Source organism: Muntiacus reevesi, chromosome 1 (assembly GCF_963930625.1).
Source record: "Muntiacus reevesi chromosome 1, mMunRee1.1, whole genome shotgun sequence".
Taxonomy (NCBI): Eukaryota; Metazoa; Chordata; class Mammalia; order Artiodactyla; family Cervidae; genus Muntiacus; species Muntiacus reevesi.
In genome coordinates, this window is record NC_089249.1 from 23,241,552 (window position 1) to 23,260,499 (window position 18,948).

The 18,948-nt window shown below is 37.3% G+C and overlaps 1 protein-coding gene across 9 annotated transcripts in view; it reads right to left on the bottom strand.

The window, feature by feature from the left end:
• BICD1 (BICD cargo adaptor 1) overlaps window positions 1-18,948 on the bottom strand; it is a 236,096-nt gene that overhangs the window by 25,408 nt on the left and 191,740 nt on the right. For 3 of the 9 annotated variants that reach the window (XM_065939496.1, XM_065939517.1, XM_065939536.1), the window contains exons 5-7: window positions 15,838-16,929; window positions 11,952-12,103; window positions 8,791-8,998 (exon numbers count right to left, since the gene is read on the bottom strand). In XM_065939496.1, the coding sequence (XP_065795568.1) occupies window positions 8,791-8,998; window positions 11,952-12,103; window positions 15,838-16,929 (1,452 nt within the window). The other 6 variants (XM_065939471.1, XM_065939477.1, XM_065939486.1 and 3 more) reach the window with 5 other exon arrangements.

Consider the following 18,948-nt stretch of genomic DNA (forward strand, 5'->3'; position numbering starts at 1 on the left):
AAGCCGGATTTAGAAAAGGCAGAGGAACCATAGATCAAACTGAAAACATCTGCTGGATCATTGAAAAAGCAAGAGAGTTTCAGAAAAACATCTATTTCTGCTTATTGACTATGCCAAAGCTTTTGACTGTGTGGATTACTACAAAATGTGGAAAATTCTGAAAGAGATGGAAATACCAGGCCACCTTACTTGCCTCCTGAGAAATCTGTATGCAGGTCAAGAAGTAACAGTTAGAACTGGACATGGAACAATGGACTGGTTCCAAATTGGGAGAGGAGTACATCAAGACGACATTTTGTCACTCTGCTTATTTAACTTAGGCAGAGTACATCACGTGAAATGCTGAGCTGGATGAAGCACAAGCTGGAATCAAGATTGCAGGGAGGAATATCAATAACCTCAGATATGCAGATGACACCACCCTTATGGCAGAAAGTGAAGAGGAACCAAAAACTCTCTTGATGAAAGTGAAAGTAGAGAGTGAAGAAGCTGGCTTAAAATCTCAACATTCAAAAAATGAAGATCATTTCATCTCGTCCCCTCGCTTCATGGCAAATAGATGGGAGACAATGGAAACAGTGACAGACTTTATTTTGTTGGGCTCCAGAATCACTGCTGTGGTGACTGCAGCCATGAAATTAAAAGTTGCTTGCTCCTTGGAAGTAAAGCTATGACCAACCTAGATAGCATACTGGAAAGCAGAGATGTTACTTTGCCGACAAAGGTCCATCTAGTCAAAGCTATGGTTTTTCCAGTAGTCATGTATGGATGTGAGAGTGGGACCATAAAGAAAGCTGAGCATGGAAGAATTGATGCTTTTGACTGTGGTGTTGGAGAAGACTCTTGAGAGTCCCTTGGATGCAAGGATATCAAACCAGGCACTCGTAAAGGAAATCAGCCCTGAATATTCATTGGAAGGACTGATGCTGAAGCTGAAGCTTCAATACTTTGTCTACCTGATGTGAAGAACTAACTCACTGGAAAAGACCCTGATGCTGGGAAAGACTGAAGGCAGGAGAAGGGGACAACAGAGGATTAGATGGTTGGATGACATCACAGACTCAATGGACATGAGTCTGAGCAAGCTCCAGGAGCTGGTGATGGACAGGGAAGCCTGGGGCCTGCATTCCATGGGGTCACAAAGAGTCAGACAGGACTGAGCAAGTACTGAACTGAACTGAATACACTAGCATATGCTAAATGACACACCCACCAGCGCCATCACAGTTCTGAGGCTGATCATCAAAGGCAAAACAGTAGACAGTGACCCAACTCCTAGAAAAACCTGTCCCTTCCCCAAAATAGTTGGAATAATCCTTCCAGTCATTAGCCTATGAAATTCCCAGCCCATAAAAACATTAACCACGCCATACTCAGGGGCTGCTCTCACCTTCTGAGATGGCCTACACTCTGTGGAGTGTATTTCTCTCTAAATAAATCTATTTCTTACCTATCACTTTATCGCTTCCTGAATTCTTTCTGTGATGGGACATCAAGAAATTGAGTTTCATTAAGTCCTGAGATTAGGTGTGATATCAGTTAAAAGACTGTGGGTTCAAGTCCCAATCTGAGTTACATGGTTTCAGTTGTGTCTTTTGGTTTGACACCCATCAAGAGGAGAACCCAGTGTTTGGGTAACATTCAGTCAGTCAGTCAATCAGTTCAATCACTTAGTCATGTCCAACTCTTTGCAATTCCACGGACTTCAACATGCCAGGCTTCCCTGACCATCACCAACTCCTGGGGCCTACTCAAACTCATGTCTATTGCATCAGTGATTCCATCCAACCATGTCATCCTCTGTTGTCCCCTTCTCCTCCTGCCTTCAATCTTTCCTAGCATTGGTTAACATTACCCACATCTAATCCATTCTCCACCTCGCTGTCAGGTGGGACTAAATACACTATTTAGACTTATAAACTAAAAATCTTCTCCTCTTCTGAAAACTTATCTGTGCCCTTGGAATAAAGTCTACTCTCACTAACCTGGCCCTCTATTTTCAAGTCCCTGTCTGCCTTTCTAGAGTAATTCCCATCACTCCCAAGTTCTGATCCAGTTTCTAGCCCCTAATTCATCAGCCTTTGTGCAAGCTGATCTCCTATAAGTCTTTTCTCTTTACCCACACCTGCACCTTTGCCTTCTACCTATTAAGGTCTACAGTTACCTCTCATGACGAGTACTTGAATTTCTTTGGGCAGGATTTCCTCGTCACCCCAATCTTTCTATTTACCAGGAACATTTACTAATATCATTACTTATTTGCCTATCTACCTCCCCTTAAAAGGGGAGAACAGAGGTGATGTTTTACTTGAATATCACTGGGTTGGGAAGACCCCCTGGAGAAGGAAATTGCAACCCAGTATTCTAGCCTGGAGAATCCCATGGAGTGAGGAGCTGGACAGGATACTGTCCATGGGGTTGCAAAGAGTAGACATGATTGAGTAACTAACACTTTCACATTATAAGTAAGTCAGTCAGTGAAAATTGCTCAGTCATGTCCAACTCTTTGCAATCCCATGGATTATAAAAAAGCAAAAAAAAGTGCCTGACACATAGTAGATGCACAATATACTTTGCTAAATTTTGACAAACAAATGAATGAGAAAATGAGTTAATGAAAGAAATGTGATTTGGGTACATATTTAAGAACATAGGCTTTGTAATACAACAGACACATATACATATTTACTATTTGAATGTAGGGAAATGTAAAGGCAATTTTCACTAATGAACATGTTTAGTAACATGTTTGTTACTAAAGGAGTGAGTACATACTAAGGTTAATATATTTCTATGAGCTACTTTAAAAATTGGTAAGATTTAAAATACCATAGAAAAATTTCAGATTTCAAAACCATTCTTTCACATTAGTTCAGTAATGGTTTCAGAGAAAGAGAGGAGGAAGGAAAAGAGTGAAGCAGGGAGGAATAGAGGAACTGAAATCACACAGGGAAGCAGAACATTCAAGAGAAAAAGCTTCTACAGGGAAAACACAGGTTCATGAAGAGCAGACTGTTCAGGCTATTACTTCAAGAAGAAAGTTCAAGCTTGCTTTTTTCAGATTTCTTATTTATCCTGTTGTGATACTGTGATTTATACGGAATGTATATTTGGTCTTAGTCCAGGATTTTTGGCTCTTAGCTCCCCAAACGTTGGAATTTCTTAAGTGCTAAGAATGACAAAAGTGTCTCTTGCTGTGTTAATGAGATGACTTTAGGACCCCACCTAAGGGTGGAGGCTGGTTGCCAGGGGAACCAACCACAGAGAGTTGGAACTTCCAGTTTCAACCCATGAAGGTTGAATCAATCATTAAAGGGCCAATGATTTAATCAAACTCATGCTTCTCTAATGAAGCCGCCATAGAAATCTTAAAGGACAGGGTCCACAGAGTTTCTGGGTTGGTGAACACGTGGATATTACAGTGTCATGGTAGAAGAGTAGGCAAACTGTGGCACATTTCCCTGTTTCTTGACCTACAAATTTCTCTGTCTGGCTGTTCCTGAGTTACTTTTTTTAAAAAATAATAAACCAGTGATTGAAGAAGTAGCAAATTAATTGAACCAGAAGAGGGGTCTTGGGAACCTTTGGTTTATAGTCAGACTTTGGACTGGCATCTGGAGTCTAAAGAGAGGTCATGGGAACTCCAATCTATAGCGGTGGGTCAGAGACACAGGTAGTAGCCCAGGCTTTTGATTGGCTTAAGAAGTAGGGATGCGGGTGTGGGGCAGTCTTGTCAGATTGAGTCCTCAGTGTGGAATCTGATGCCATCTCCAGGTAGATGGTATCAGAATTGAGTCGAATCCTATGGCAACCAGCTGGTATCAAAGAACTGCTTGGTGTGCCGAAGCACTACCTTCTCCCCCTCCTCACGCTGCAGTTGGGTCCAGGAACCTAATTCACTTGTGCAAATGATGCAGTTAGGTCTTTACCACAGAAATAACATCTCTGGCCTATGTTCTGAATAGATTCCTTTCATATACTCTGGTAGATTGATTTTAATTATTGATTAAATTATGTTTCTATTAATTATGTAAACCTAGGTAGTTAAGGCACTGAGATGAAATATTGGCTACAAAATAACCACTAATATTATGAAGATATACTATCTGCTTTCTGATTGCAAACTTGTTGATATCAGAAGGGAACCCTTTGATTCAAGTTCTTCAAAGCTACATGAAGGGAGGATGCTGAAGTTTGTATACTGGATAAGGATAAGTCAGGAGAAAAAAAGTCAGTAAGTCACTGCCAGAAACTCTGGAATTTCTAGAGCTGAGGTAGCAGAGACTGAGCCATAGCCAGAATTTTCCTCCACAAAGTTTTACTAATATTAGAAATCAATCAGAACAATGTACTAATAAATTAGCACAAAACAGTCTACTAATTTTGAAAATTAATGCCCTATCTAGAACTGACTTTCCAAAAATTGAGAAATTGTGCCTTGAAGAAGATGGGGTTTTATGCTAACCATCTCATAGAAGTGAAATCTGTTTGTAAATATTCCTTATATATGGTAAATAATATTCTATGTTGTTTTAAAATTTATATTAGATTTATATCTCTTGCAATTCCTCAACCAAAGAATCCAAAACAAATTAAACTAATATCTTTTACATTGATTTAATTTCTTCAATGATCCTCAATAGAAACAATCTGTATATTGACTTAATAGAATAATTAAAATCACCTAAAAAATAAACTAAAAAATATATTGTATAAAACATTAAAAATACATTTTAGAAAACAATTGCCTATCAAAAAATTCTGATAAATTAACAGAAAATCATCCTTTTAAAATGATGTATATAGATTGTTACCAGCAAGTAAATCTATAATAATCAATAACTTATATTAAATTCAGGAATAAAAAGTACTCATAAAACCTATTACTTGCCATGGGTTTAAGATATTTTTGCATAGAACATAGGATTGGATATAAATGGCATACTTTCCCTCCCTCAGCTTAATGAAACATTTTATATAGTGAAAGCATTGTAAATAATGTTTAACATGCCTTATCCAATATAGTTTAGTCTAGGAAAAATATATATTGTCAATAATGCAAATATTTTTAGAAGCTACAGTTTGGTGTAGATGGCTAATCAGTTTCTATTCATTTAAACAGAACCTTTTAGAAAATATTATTGGGTTGATCTAAGAATTTATTAAGGACTAATCTGGTTGGTTCCATGATGTAATATTGAAAATTCTTCAGGCTATAATAACAGATTTACTTCCTTCATACTTTTATTATTTTAACTTCAAATAAATGGTTAAAATATAAGGTTTATCAATATGCCAAGTTGTAATTAAAATGCTTTTCTGGCCTACTGATGATTCTGAATTCCACATTATTTATATCTCATCTTACATATAGCAATCATTTCTAAGCTCTATGGCATTTTCTCATTATTCAAAACTAAAGAATTTCAGGCCACATAATAGTATTCTCATTCATGTATTCTGACTAGCAGTAGCAGAAAGATTCAGAATGTGTGAAAATGGGGAAAATGTAAGACTTTCAGTACATTGATATGCCCTTTTGGACATCACATCAGAACATCAAAATAGAGCAAAAAACATAAAGATGTTCATACTTTAAACCCAGTGATCTCACTCTTGAGAAAAGAATGGAATAGATGAGAAGTTGAATGCATGATATTTCTAACAGCATCTTATAACAAATAATGGAAAACCATCTCAGTGGTTAACAAGAGAGGAAGTGGTGATCAATGCAATGATAATATCTGAAGTAAAATTTATGATACAACCTTTAAAAATAAAAATAAGACTAGATAGTAACAGAAAAATTTAAGATATCTGTTAGTGGTTTCTGCAATGTAATGACTATGATGGAAAAAGATATTAATATAAACAAGGATCAAATAGTCATAACAAAATGAAAATAGCTGTTATTAATATTTATTATTAATTTTAATATTATTGATATGTCACTTTAAAAATTAAAATACAATAGATTTACTTATTAATCACAGAATTTCTTTTCTAAGTTCTAGAAGATAATGCCACTAGGTCCAGTTGGAACACAATAAGATCTTTGGGTTTTATTTAACTTAGGTGTTCTGATGAATCAGGACCACTTTGGTGACTCACAGATACTTCAAGGTAGCTTCCAAAGGGGTCTAAAACAAGAGCAAAAGAGTCACGAAAGGAGGAACCTCCAGGAAAATCTGACTTTTTATTTTAGGTGAACATTTAGGTGAACATTTGGCTGTTAATCTCCTCCAACTCCCTATCACACTACCTATGTCCTCAAACATTCTTAGAATGTCTAACTTGTACTATAAATTTTCACACTATATCTTTTAATCCCAATCAGTAGGCTGATTCATGAATCAGATAAGGGAAGTACAGTATTAGAGATCCAAAGGCTGAGGTTTCCAAAAAGGAATTAAGGTAAAATTGAAGTAACTAAAAAAAAATGTTTTTTTGTGGGAAAGGTGACAAACTCAAAGGTTACATTGGGGGCCAAATGACAACAGAAACAAGTACAGCAGGCTGGGTATATGTAATTGGCAGTGAGGAGACCAGTGGTAAACTGCAGTTTGCCCTGTTTAAAACCAGCAGCCATTACATAGCTCCAGCAGGTTGCTGACATGCATGAATGCAGACTTGAGGCTGCCAGGATCATTCAAGCGAGGCCAGAAATACAGTTGTCCCGGTGAACTCTCTTGAATTTCTAACTGTTGACAACTAACTGGAATTAGTTTTTAATTTTTCATTCCTTATGATAGCCTAATAACAGCTGCCTTTGGGCTTATTTTGTTTCATAGAATTCAAGTGCACCACCTCTGACCTATAGTTAACATGCAGGGATTTCCCAAAAGAATGATGCTTATCTGCCAGAAGTCATATTTTCAAATGAGGCCCTTCAGAGAAAAAACAAAAAATATTAGAAAAATGCAAAACAGTGAAGCTAAAGTAAGTTGTGAGCATGCTGATAAACACAAATCAATAAGGGCTTACAAACTATAAGAACATTATATTAAGACCTAAATGTTCCTGAGGGGCAAAACCTAAGAGGACTTTACTTTTATATTTTCTATAATTGAGAAGACATTCTGAGTCACTGCAAAAGGAGATCAGCCCAAAGAGCTTTTTATAGAGATGGTTCCCTTGACTGAAATTATGTTAAAAATGATCAGAAGAAAATGACAAAATTTGACCAAGACAGAGTTGCTAGGAGCTACCAAACTGCAAATAGGACTGTGTGTCTTGCCTTGTGCCTGTCACTAGTTTCCCTTCACCTATCCCATTCCTTCCAACTCTCAGTTTTCATCTTTGGCCGCTAAAAAGGGAAGTCCCTGGAGATGCCTAAGAAATGACAGTCTGGCTGAGTAAAGAAGGAAACAGGAAGCAAAGTATAAAGGCGTGTTTACTTTAACAGTAGAAATTTATCATCATCAAAGTTAGACTCTGTGGATGGGTGGGTGTGAGTAGCTGGAAGGAAGGGGAGAGTTGGTCTATTCAACTCATCATTTGCATCACATGCACCCAAGGAAAAAATGTTTACCTGGTGGAGCCACGGTTAACCTTTTTTCCTTGCTGAGCCGGTGCCCTTGGATGAATTCACTCATGGAAGGGGGGCCCTTCAGAAGAAATGACTCTGTGGAGGTGGGATCAGGGGGAACTCTTAATAAATTCTGTAGGTAGGAAGCCCCTGAAGTCCTGGGACGGCTCTGATCACAAAGGGAAGGTGAAAATTGTCTTGCAGGAGATCCAAGAAAATACATATAGGAAACAAAAAAGTTTTACTTTAATTACCTTTCAAAGCCTCACCAGTGACAACATTATTTATATTGGCATTTAATTTTTTAACAAGTAAATCAAGATTTTCACTAAATGTTTAGTTTCCATACCAGGATACAACCCTATTTGGAAATTGTACTGGATACTGGAAAAGAGATTTATTATAGTTAGTCAGTTTGAACCACAAACAGAAAATATTTATATTGTTTGATTCTTAATTGAAAGCTCCTAAAAAAAATCTCACTATAACTGAAAAATACAGGGTAAGTAATTCAACATCCAGGACTCTGGAGAAAGGTAATAAAATCAAGCCATTAATAACCTTATGAGTGATTTTTTAAAACAATATTCACATACTAAAAGAAAAAGCACAAAAACCTTCTTTTAAGGAAAACACTATACATATTCCATTCTATTTGACTGAAATAGAGACATCTCCTTTCAGTCGGTCATCAGTTTTCGGCATATGAACAAAAGTTCCCTTAAGAGAACACATTCATATTCTTGCCTCATTAGAGAGAAGCTGGTAAATAGCAGCATTACCATTCAAATTATCACCCATGTAAAACATAGCTTCATTCTTAATATCCACTTTTCATCTACCAATTTTTAGGTTGGAGGTAAGGGAGAGGCATATTTATGCATACAAGGAACAGCAAAAATGTTAACAGACACTTATAAAGTATATTATGGTTAACCAAGAGATGGGGTGTGGGGGACAGAAACAAATAAACACAATGATCAAAAGGTTTTAATTTGGAAAAACCAACATTGGCAAGGCCCATTTATATACCCGCTCCCAGTTTTTCTCTTCCTTCCCTTCCTCCATCCTCCACAATAAGAGCACATTAATTTTTGCAGTTAACTAAAATCTGGCCACTGCACCATACTATGAAGATCGCTGCATGCATACCTTTTCCTCTGAGTGCCACTGCTGACCCGAATGTTGGGTGTCTGTGGGCCCTGACTATGCAGGAGGTAAGTGTCTATGGTGGGCACGGTGACTGACGCCTCCCCACTTACTTTAGGGCTGCCGATCTTGCTCTTTCCAAGTTTGCCTTTGCTGCGACGGGACTGCTCATGGTCAAACTCTAAGTCCTCCAGCCGCTGGGTCAGGGCGAGTTTTTGCTGGATAGCCATTCGTAACAAAGTGTTTAGAGTCTTCTTTTCATCCTCTGCGGCTGCTAACTGTCTCTGCATCTCATCCAACTGGGTGACATATTCATCACATCTAGAACCACAACAGAAAAGTGGTCAGGAGAAAATCTTTGTGCAATTACATTTGGAGCTTCAGTTGAAAGTAATGAATTTTACTAGGATTTGGAACTAATGGAATAGAAGTAATCTATTACAGTAGAAAGTTGGAAACAGAGCAGGTTCAATAACTGATAGTTCATCTATACAATGAAGTACATATGGGGGCATTCTTTTTGTTTTCTTTTGGCCTTGCTGTGAAGCATGCAGGATCTTAGGTCCCTGACCAGGGAACCAGGGATTGAACCCACACCACCTGCAGTGGAAGCACAGAGTGTTAACCATTGGGCTACCAGGGAAGGCCTAGGGACATTCTTAATAGGCAGTATCTTGAACTCCAGAGACAGAATTATTGTGAGGGCTGCTCCATGATGCAGAAAAACCAACAGTAAAGTCTCAGGTAATGTACACAGCATCATAGATGTGTTATAATAATTTTATAGTCTATGCCTTTAGCATACAAAAGAATAATAATATTTCTAAAGAAAACATGTATTTTATTTATATTTTTGAGTTCAGATTATAGTCGCTACTGATTTCAACATGGCAGATTTGCCTGAACTAAAAACCTGAGTATTTTCAATGACTTCCCAACCAAATGATAAAGCAATAGGTGTCAGAGAAGATCAAGAATTGCAGAGGGTTTGATACAGATATAGTTGACTTTGTTCAGGTTTGATACTGCTGCACCAGGAGGATAAGCTCAGTGGTCTTTCTTCCACCAAAAGTGACACCTGAGCACATGTACATTTGGAATGAAGAATTATTCATACAATTATTCAGAGCTTTTTCTGAGTTTATTTACTCACTAAGAACACTCTTCACAAATCAGAAGATAGTTAATGACTTTCCGGAGTTACTAAATGTTTTGTATAAACTTTGAAATTAACATAAGACTTATGGCATTAAAAAAAAAATAGACTTTGTAGTGAAAGAACTTGAGCTCCAGGTGGGTCTCATTATTTTTTAACACCGAGTGTCAAGAAGCACAGTAGGAATATTCTAAGAAAAACCAGGGCTTAGTAAAATAACATGTGGATTTTGGGACCCTGGATTTATTTTACTTGGTTAGATAACAATATTTAAAAAAATACAACGGAGTAGGCAGTTAATAACCTGAAAAAACAAATTTCTGTTAGAATACATTATTTTGGGGTAATAATTCTTACATAAGTCAGATCAAGACATTAAATGTCCCTTTAAAATTTTTTTGATTTCCTTTTCAAAGAGGGAGGCATTATGCATGAAACCCATTCTCCTGTCCCTACCTCCCTGTAGAGGCCAGAGGTATGCAAACTCTTCTGTGCTCAGACCAAGAAGTCAGTTCCCTTCAGTTCTCCTATACCCTTGTGGTCTCTTAGGCACTTAGCCTCCTCATTGCCATTTTCAAGAGTCAATCAAAAAGTATGAACTTGAGCCTTTTCTCTCCTGACACAAAAAGGCAGCTGGACAGATTCCAGGGCCCAGGATTTATTTTTACGTTTATATTAGCTACATGCAAGTAATTTATCGAATCTGCAAATAAAGCATAATCGTAGTTAACACTTTGTGAGTTTTATACCATTTGCATCATATCAAATATAGAATTATTTTTGTTTTGGCACTGAATTGTGACAGCAAAAAGGAAATTGCAGCACTATATTGAACATCTCAAGATTTTGAAACCACCGAATCAATACTTTTTTTGTTTTTTGAATCAGTACTTTTTGAACAATCATTTCAAGTCTAGAAATAAAATACAGTGGTGCTTCATGACAAAACTGGTGGGGGAGGTAGTAACTAACATTTGTCTAAATAATTAGTTTGGTAGTGTGAAAAATTTGGTAATATATATAATAACATCATAGAAATCATAATTTAATTCACAGTATATTAAGTCTAGGCTTCCCTGGTGGCTCAGTGGTAAAGAATCCGTCTGCTAATGCAGAGACATGGGTTCAGTCCCTCAGATGGGAAGACTCCCTGGAGAAGGAAATGGCAACCCACTCCAGTATTCTTACCTGGGAAATCCCACAAAGTCTGACAGGCTACAGTCCATGGGGTCACAAAAGACTTGGACACAACTTAGCAACTAAACAAGAACAACGTATTAAGTCTAAGTAATTAGCTGATATGATGAATATTAATCTTCATTATGAAGATATCTTTTCATACAAATACTTGCTAATGACAAACACTTTTATATACACAAAAATAAATGTCAATGGTGATAATGTAATATTTAGCTATTTCAGGAAGTGGGCTTTTCCCCCTTATTGGAGGTTTTGTTTCTTTTGGGTATAGAAGGCGTAGAAAAAATATCTATTGTATTAATGTAAAAACATTTGTATAGGGAATTCCCTGGAGGGCCAGTGGTTCAGACTCTGTGCTTCCACTAATGGGGGCCCGGGTGCGACCCTGGGTTGGGGAACTAAGATCTTGCAAGCTGCGTGGCATGGCCAAACAATAATAAAATAAAATAAAAACACTTTCATGTAAAAGAATTGCTTGATCCAGGGTGTCCAGTAGAGGGCTTTGAAAAATAGCACAAAAGGTTTTATTTTAGATTTGTCAGAGTGGAATCTCATCTATTTTCTTTATACTTTGCCCTTTTAGATGACACATTAAATAACACTCATGATGCAGGAAGATGAACATATACATTTTAAAGTTTTATCCTCACAAAGGAAAGTGAAGTCGCTCAGTTGTGTCCGACTCTTTGTGACCCCATGGACTGTAGCATACAAGGCTCCTCTGTCCATGGGATTCTCCAGGCAAGAGTACTGAAGCGGGTTGCCATTTCCTTCCCCAGAGGATCTTCCTGACCCAGGGATCGAACCCAGGTCTCCCACATTGCAGGCAGACGCTTTACCATTTGAGCCACGAGGGAAGCCAGGTATCACACCTTATCCCCATGTACTGCACCTAACCTTGCAAGAGAAAACTGTTACCTTGTTGCAAACATTGCTCTCAGGGATGAGAAGGTTGCTGCATCTTCTTTCAAAGCCTTCAGTTCATTTCTAAGTTTTGTCATAGTTTCAGTCACCATTGCTTTTTCATTTTCATATTTGTTCTTGAGATTAGCTAATGCCACCTCAGCTGTCTAAAGCAGAAAAATGACAGGGCTTACAATTTTCACATCAGGAAAATCTATCATACACATTTCTTCATGCTGGGTCTATTTCTTTCATAAATAAAAAGTAAAATTGTCTAGGTTGAATTTCATATAAACATATATGTATACTTTGGATATAGGGCAATTTTTTATGTCAAAACATAAATATCAGTCTATAATATGGATAAATTGCCCTAGAAGCCAGCTGTGAACCAGAGTCATTATCAGTGACTATGGGAAAGATATATAATAGTTTAATAAATATTTAATGCAGATTGTTGAGAATATGGGATTTTCAGATATGAAAGAATCAAAATGAAATTCTATATAAGAAGGATTTTATCAAGAAGTTAGGGAAGAAGCATAGCTTCCAAATGAAATACAATAGAACTCAAATATTCTTGTGTCATCTGTGCACAGCGGATCTGAAACAGAATAAAAGGCACAGGTCATTGCGATTTATAACATGAGTATGACAAACTAAAAATCTGTATTATATATTTAAGGAAAAGAATTAACAAAGAATCAATTCTTTCCTACGTGTTAGTATATAACTTCTTTAATAAATTACAGTTAAATTCTTTTTCACAGTCTTTATAAAAGCAGACATATATGTATATATATATATGCATGCGCAAACTCAGTTTCCCTGTCATGTCCAACTCTTTGTGATCTCATGGACTGTAGCCCTACAGGCTCCTCTGTCCATGGAATTCTCTAGGCAAGAGTGGGTTGCCATTTCCTACTCCAGCTATATATATATATATATATATGTAAAATTGGATGTGCTACCCAAGCAAGCACCACAATATTGAGTGAATTTAAACATTTGTTTGAATTTGGGCATGTTTAAAGTTCTTGGAATTAAGAGGGTTTCTAAGTGAGAACTAGCCTGACACAGAGTAGGAAATAAAAACAAACAAACAAAAAATGCTGGCTAAATCAATGCATGAAATCAATGTACATTTAGGGACTGCCTGTTTGAAGCATAGCCTCCATGGTATTCATATTGAAGCAAACTAGAAACACATCATTTTTACAAACTGCTAACTACAGCTTTTCAGAGTGTGTAAAATATTCAATGCTAATGAAAAAAGCCCATTACTAATGAAAAAACCCACTAGTAACAGGATTTCCCAGAAAGACTGCCATGGTTTTTTGGCATTTCTTTTCGTGCTTCAAGTGGACAGCTTCAACTTTCTTATACAAAGTGCCAATCCATCTATAGAGATAAATGGATTCTTTTTAAAATTAAAACAATGTTGGGATAGCAATGTAGTTTGTTAATGTTTTTATTCCAAAGTCACAACTTAATTGTTTTTAAAATTTTTATTGTTAACATAACAATAATTTTGATTGAATTTAACTTTAGATTAAAAGAAGTTACTCATAAAATATTTCAGTATGTTCTGTAGTACTATAACTCAGTGGAATCTTTAGAAATATTATAGATTCAGAAAGTTATCCATAATGCAGAAATCAACCTGGGGAAAATGGGAGCTGTTTAAATTTTTTTTAAATTTAGACACAAAATCATTAAGAACAGATAGTGAAGTTGTGAAAATGTAGATGTAATGAGTTTGTAAGCATGTGGAACTTCATGGTCAGTTAACTAAGAGGGGAAGAGAAGAAAGTGATGGTAGAGCAAGATCTGAAATAGAAGTACAAAGTCATTTATTATTTGTGAAAAATGCCCCCAAAGGACTCAGCATTGTTTGTAGATTTTTGTCCACAAGACTGCACAAAGCTTTTTCAGAATTAAGGAAGTCTAACACCCATCAGCAGACTTGCTGACATCTGCATTTACCACATTCTCCTGAAGTTTATTTTTTAAATTAAAAAAATCTTGTTTCTAGCCATAGAGATCTAGATCTAGGATTCATTAGTTACTTTCTTTGCAGTGTTCCCATAAATTGGATTACAGTATATCTAATATCAAACTGTAATGATCTGTTCTACTCTGACATCCCCATAGGTCTGTGAATCCTTTTCTGGAAGGCAGGGACCATGTATTGGCCGTCTTTGAATCTTTGGCATCCATCATAGCATAGTAGTATACAGAAGGTCCTTTCTAAACATTTAGTTATTTCATCAAAAGACACCGTGCTTACAAAAAAACCCTAAGATATATGAAAAGAGTTATAAAGAATGCAGAACACCTATTTTAATAAAAACAGAATTCTCTTTTTTCCTCTATGACAGAATTCTTAGCTTAGCTTTAATGATAAACATTCTACAATGTCTAAATATAGTGGATGTCCTCTGTAGATACCTGAGCCATTCATGGCACACAGCATCACAGCAATAGCCCTAACATCATTAAAATGTAAACTAAAGGCATGGCTAGAAATGTGTTTACATTTAATTTACTGAGACCATATGGGATGTGACACTAATGTAATGCAGACAGTACCACAAACCACTGTGAAAATTAAAATTCACCCAGAAATGCTTTGTCCTGCTCTTAATTCCTATAGCACTGTTTACACCACTCTAAAGTGCTTGATAATTGGTCCTATCTTGTAAACAGTTACAGGCATATATTGAAATTCTACTAGATTACTAGTCACTTATTTTTTCATCCCTACTTACTAACTGCCATGAAATATGCAATTAGTGAATGCTTATTGACAAAATTCTTTTGGTTGATTGACCATGCTTATCTATACATCTACGTCAGTTAAAACATTTCAACACTTGTATTATAGAACTCTGAATTATACAAACAGGTTTATAGTAACTGAAGATAAAGAGGGTAGAAAGCTGCACTGTAGATACCCATTTAAATGTAAAAGGAAAAGGATGTCTGAATCTGAAATTAACTTTCACTTTCCAACACTAGTATTGCTTACATTTGCAAGAAGGTATTGGATGCTTTGTTGCTTCTCTTTATTGATATTCTTTATTCACCATCCTTTTCAAAGGTGTCTGTCAAGTCTCACTTTCCAGAGAAACTAGACAGAGGTTAAAAATATCTTCCCACCTGTATTTCACAGCACTGTCACCCAGGTAAAGTTTGAGAGTAAAACACAAATACAGACATCAAAGAGATCTAGGAGTTGGTAGAATCATGTGGTAGCATTCCTACTTATGCCCTAAGGACAAGATCTATGGTTAGGAAATTTTTTCTACTGTTTAAGCTGTGACTCAGGTGAATTAACATCCCAAGTAGACCTAAATTTCAGATAGGTGGTCACCGACAGAGTTAGTGCATAATTTATTTTCTCTTTCTCTGCTCCAACTGCCTACCAGGGTGCCTTGCCAGTCTATTCTGCATCCCTCCATCTCCCTTTTCCACACTCAATGATTGCTGGGCTCCAAGTAAGTACCGCCTGGACTGCCTTTCTACATGTTTTAAATTCCTCACTTCTACCTTAGTAAGGCATAGCTACTCTCCTGTCTCATCCATTCACACACTTCAAGGAAACTATTACGTTCTGATCTGGCTCTGGTCACAGTTCATTTTATTTCTCTGCTGACCAGGAATCTGAACTCTCATCCTGATGGTAGTAACAGTAGTGTTAGTCACTTAGTCATGTTCGACTCTTTGTGACCCCATGGACTGTAGCCCTCCAGGCCCTTCTGTCCATGGAATTCTCCAGGCAAGAATACTGGAGTGGGTTGCCATTTCCTTCTCCCATCCTGATGGTAGTGGACACTAAAAACATTTAGGCATAAACTAAAGTGTTGGCTAGCGTAGCTCATCAGTAGAATGAGATCACCTGTTTGTTGGCTTTCAGCACCGCCCTCAATGTGGCGATCTGCTCCCGTTTGGTGCTCAGTAGGGACTTGAGCTTGAGGATTTCTTCCATTAGGGCTTCCTTGTCTTTATCGATCATGGGGGCCAGCTCCCGTGCTGCAGCTCTTTGACGAGACAGTTGCAAGGACCGGTCCACAGCTTTCTGCAGATGTTTGATTTGGTCCCGGATTATGGCATTAAGGTTGTAGATGTTCATTGGCTCTTTTCGAATGTCACTTGTATCTAATACTGGAGATGATGGTGGGGCAGTAATAACAGGAGAGATGGTGGGGGTCTTAGTTGGACTTGTTTCTTTGCTGGCCTCTGTGTTTTCTTTTGAAACTGGTTCAGGTGAGGTCCTTGTTTCTACTGGGGATGACACACCCCGCCTGACCAACCGTGGAGACAAAAGTCCCCTGGGATCATCGGGGCCTTTCAGGCTGCCACTACGGGTGACTCTACTTTGCCTGTAGTAGTCCAGCATGACCCTGTTAGGGGTTTCATTATTACACAGACATACGTGATGGTAAAGCTGAGCAAGCTCCTCACTAAATGTCACCAGTTCATCCTGGGCTGTATTAAGGGTGTTGTGATTTTCATTGGCTATGCTGGTCATCTTTTGCAACTCATTCTCCATGTGGGCCATCTTCTCTCCACTCTCCTTGGTGATCTTCTCAAGGCTTGTAACCTGCTCATCATACATTTGGATCTTACTCTCATACTTGGCCTTCTCTTCAGTATAGTTTTCTATAGATTTATTATATTTCTCCTTTAAGGCCTTAATTTCAGCTTTCAAATCGATCACCTCAGTTACTGCCACCCTGTATTTGCATTCAAGGATCTCTAAGCCATTGATGTCCACCTCATAGTCATGGGCCTCCTCCCCGGCGTCCCGGCCCTTTTCCCCATCTAGCTCCTGGAGCTCCTTGCTGCTCTGTAGGCCCCTCATGGCATTAACGTGCTCCGTGAGCCGGTGCACCCGTTCGTGCTGCTCCGTCAGTGCTCCCTTGGTGTGCTCCAGCTGTGTCTGTGACTCCTGGAGATTGGCCAGAAGAATGGCCTTTTCCCGTTCTACCTGCAAGGGTAAAAGAAAGTCTTTGAATTACTTCAAGGCAATGCCAGTGATGAACTTGACCCATTCACATTTGGACATATATACATTTTAAAAAATGCAGAAGAGATAATAGTCCCTTTACTACAAATTGAATTGGCGTGTGTTTTCTTATTTCAGTTCTGGTAGGTCAGTCAATCAAAAGGTACATCATTCCAAAAGAATTATGCTCTGTATATTTACCTATCCAAATTCTTATGCCTTATACACAAGTAAATCTGCATAAGCTTCAGTTTGATAATCTATAAAATGAGCATAATAACCCTTGTCTCCTAGGGACATGTGGGTGATTCAGTAAGACAGTGAACTTAAAGATCAAGGTATTATAATGCTGGGCTTCCCTGATGACTCAGTGGTAAAGAATCCATCTGCCAATGCAGGAGATACGGGTTCTATTCCTGGGTCAGGAAGATCCCCTGGAGAAGGAAATGGCAATCCATTCCAGTATTCTTGTCTGGGAAATCCCATGGACAGATGAGCCTGGTGGGCTACAGTCCATGGTGTCACAAAGAATTGGACACCACTTGGTGACTAAAAAACCACAACAATAACATTAGATCTTGTTAACATTTGGGTAATTGTAGTCCAGTTCCCATACCTAAATGGTGCTACATGACAAACACATTTAGTTTACAAATTTGTATTTGTATATGCAAAAATAACTCATCTCAGAGTTAGGATATATTTGAATACAAATCCTCTTAGCTGGGTTTCATTAGATACAACAGATTGTATTTTTATATAGCTGAAGATGAACTGATTTAGTCAGACTACGAAGCAATAATTTCAAGTGAAAATTCATATGGTATTTGATGAAGACATTTGAATTTTTCATGATAAAAGAGACGGAAAATCTCCTAAATAGTCTATGTTGGTATTGTTCACAATCTCAATGAAATGGATTGTTTCAGGAGGTGTTTTTTTCTTTCTTTCTCTTGAAAACTTAGTGAATTTTTCCTGAACAGTCTAAGTCATTATCTGATTAGTATACAAGAATGCAATATGAAAGCTGATTTCAGAAAGCTCTTTAATAGGAAAAGCTTTTGCATAAACTAAAAACTGGACCAAAACAAAATGTACTGAATATGTCTCAGGTTTGTTTCAGAGGCAGAAGTATTATGATGATTGAGATAATGCCTTTAGGAGAGTTTCCAACCCGGGACTTTGCTAATTTTCATTTAATGTAAATATTTTCTAAGTCTCAAGTATAAGTCTATCAGTTTCTTCATAATAGCACCTCCAGAAAACATCTAACAGAACACTGTCTCTGTCATATATATATGCTCCACATACAGTACTAATTTCTACACTCAATATATTTCTGGTGGAATCTTTTGAATAGGGAATGATATACAAATTTTATATACACATACACACATATATATGTGTGTGTGCATATTTTTTCTGGACAATTAATGTTGCTCTGCCCTCCTCCAAAAAAAAGATAACTAAATTGTGGATAATTTTGTATAACTCTGGCATTACATTTTCACTCAGCTATTGAGGATTGAAGTACTATTGAGGCTTGATGTACTAAATTGTATTTGAACTTCAGAGAGCAGAGTTTAAACTATTTAAAATACATTGTGTTTCGAATTATTAAATGCAAAGCACTTTAAAGTTTAAAATTAATATTCATTTTAATTGTATATTTTAATCTCCATTTGTGAAGAACTTATTCAAGAGAGACTTGCTGAGTTAATTATAGTCTTCTATGATTATATATAAATAAAATATAACCTACAGTGACTAAGAACATTTGCTTTATTTCTCTTTCTACAATCTCTATTGTAGAGAGATTCTATATGAAAATGAAGACTTTATTTTGTGTAGTAGGGTGGATTGTTTTGCCAGAAAACCTGAATGAGTAATTTTTTGGCCACACGGCATGCAGGACCTTAGTTCCCTGACCAGGGACTGAACCTGTGCACCCTGTAGTGGAAGCACAGAGCCCTAACCACTGGACCACCAGGGAAGTACCAT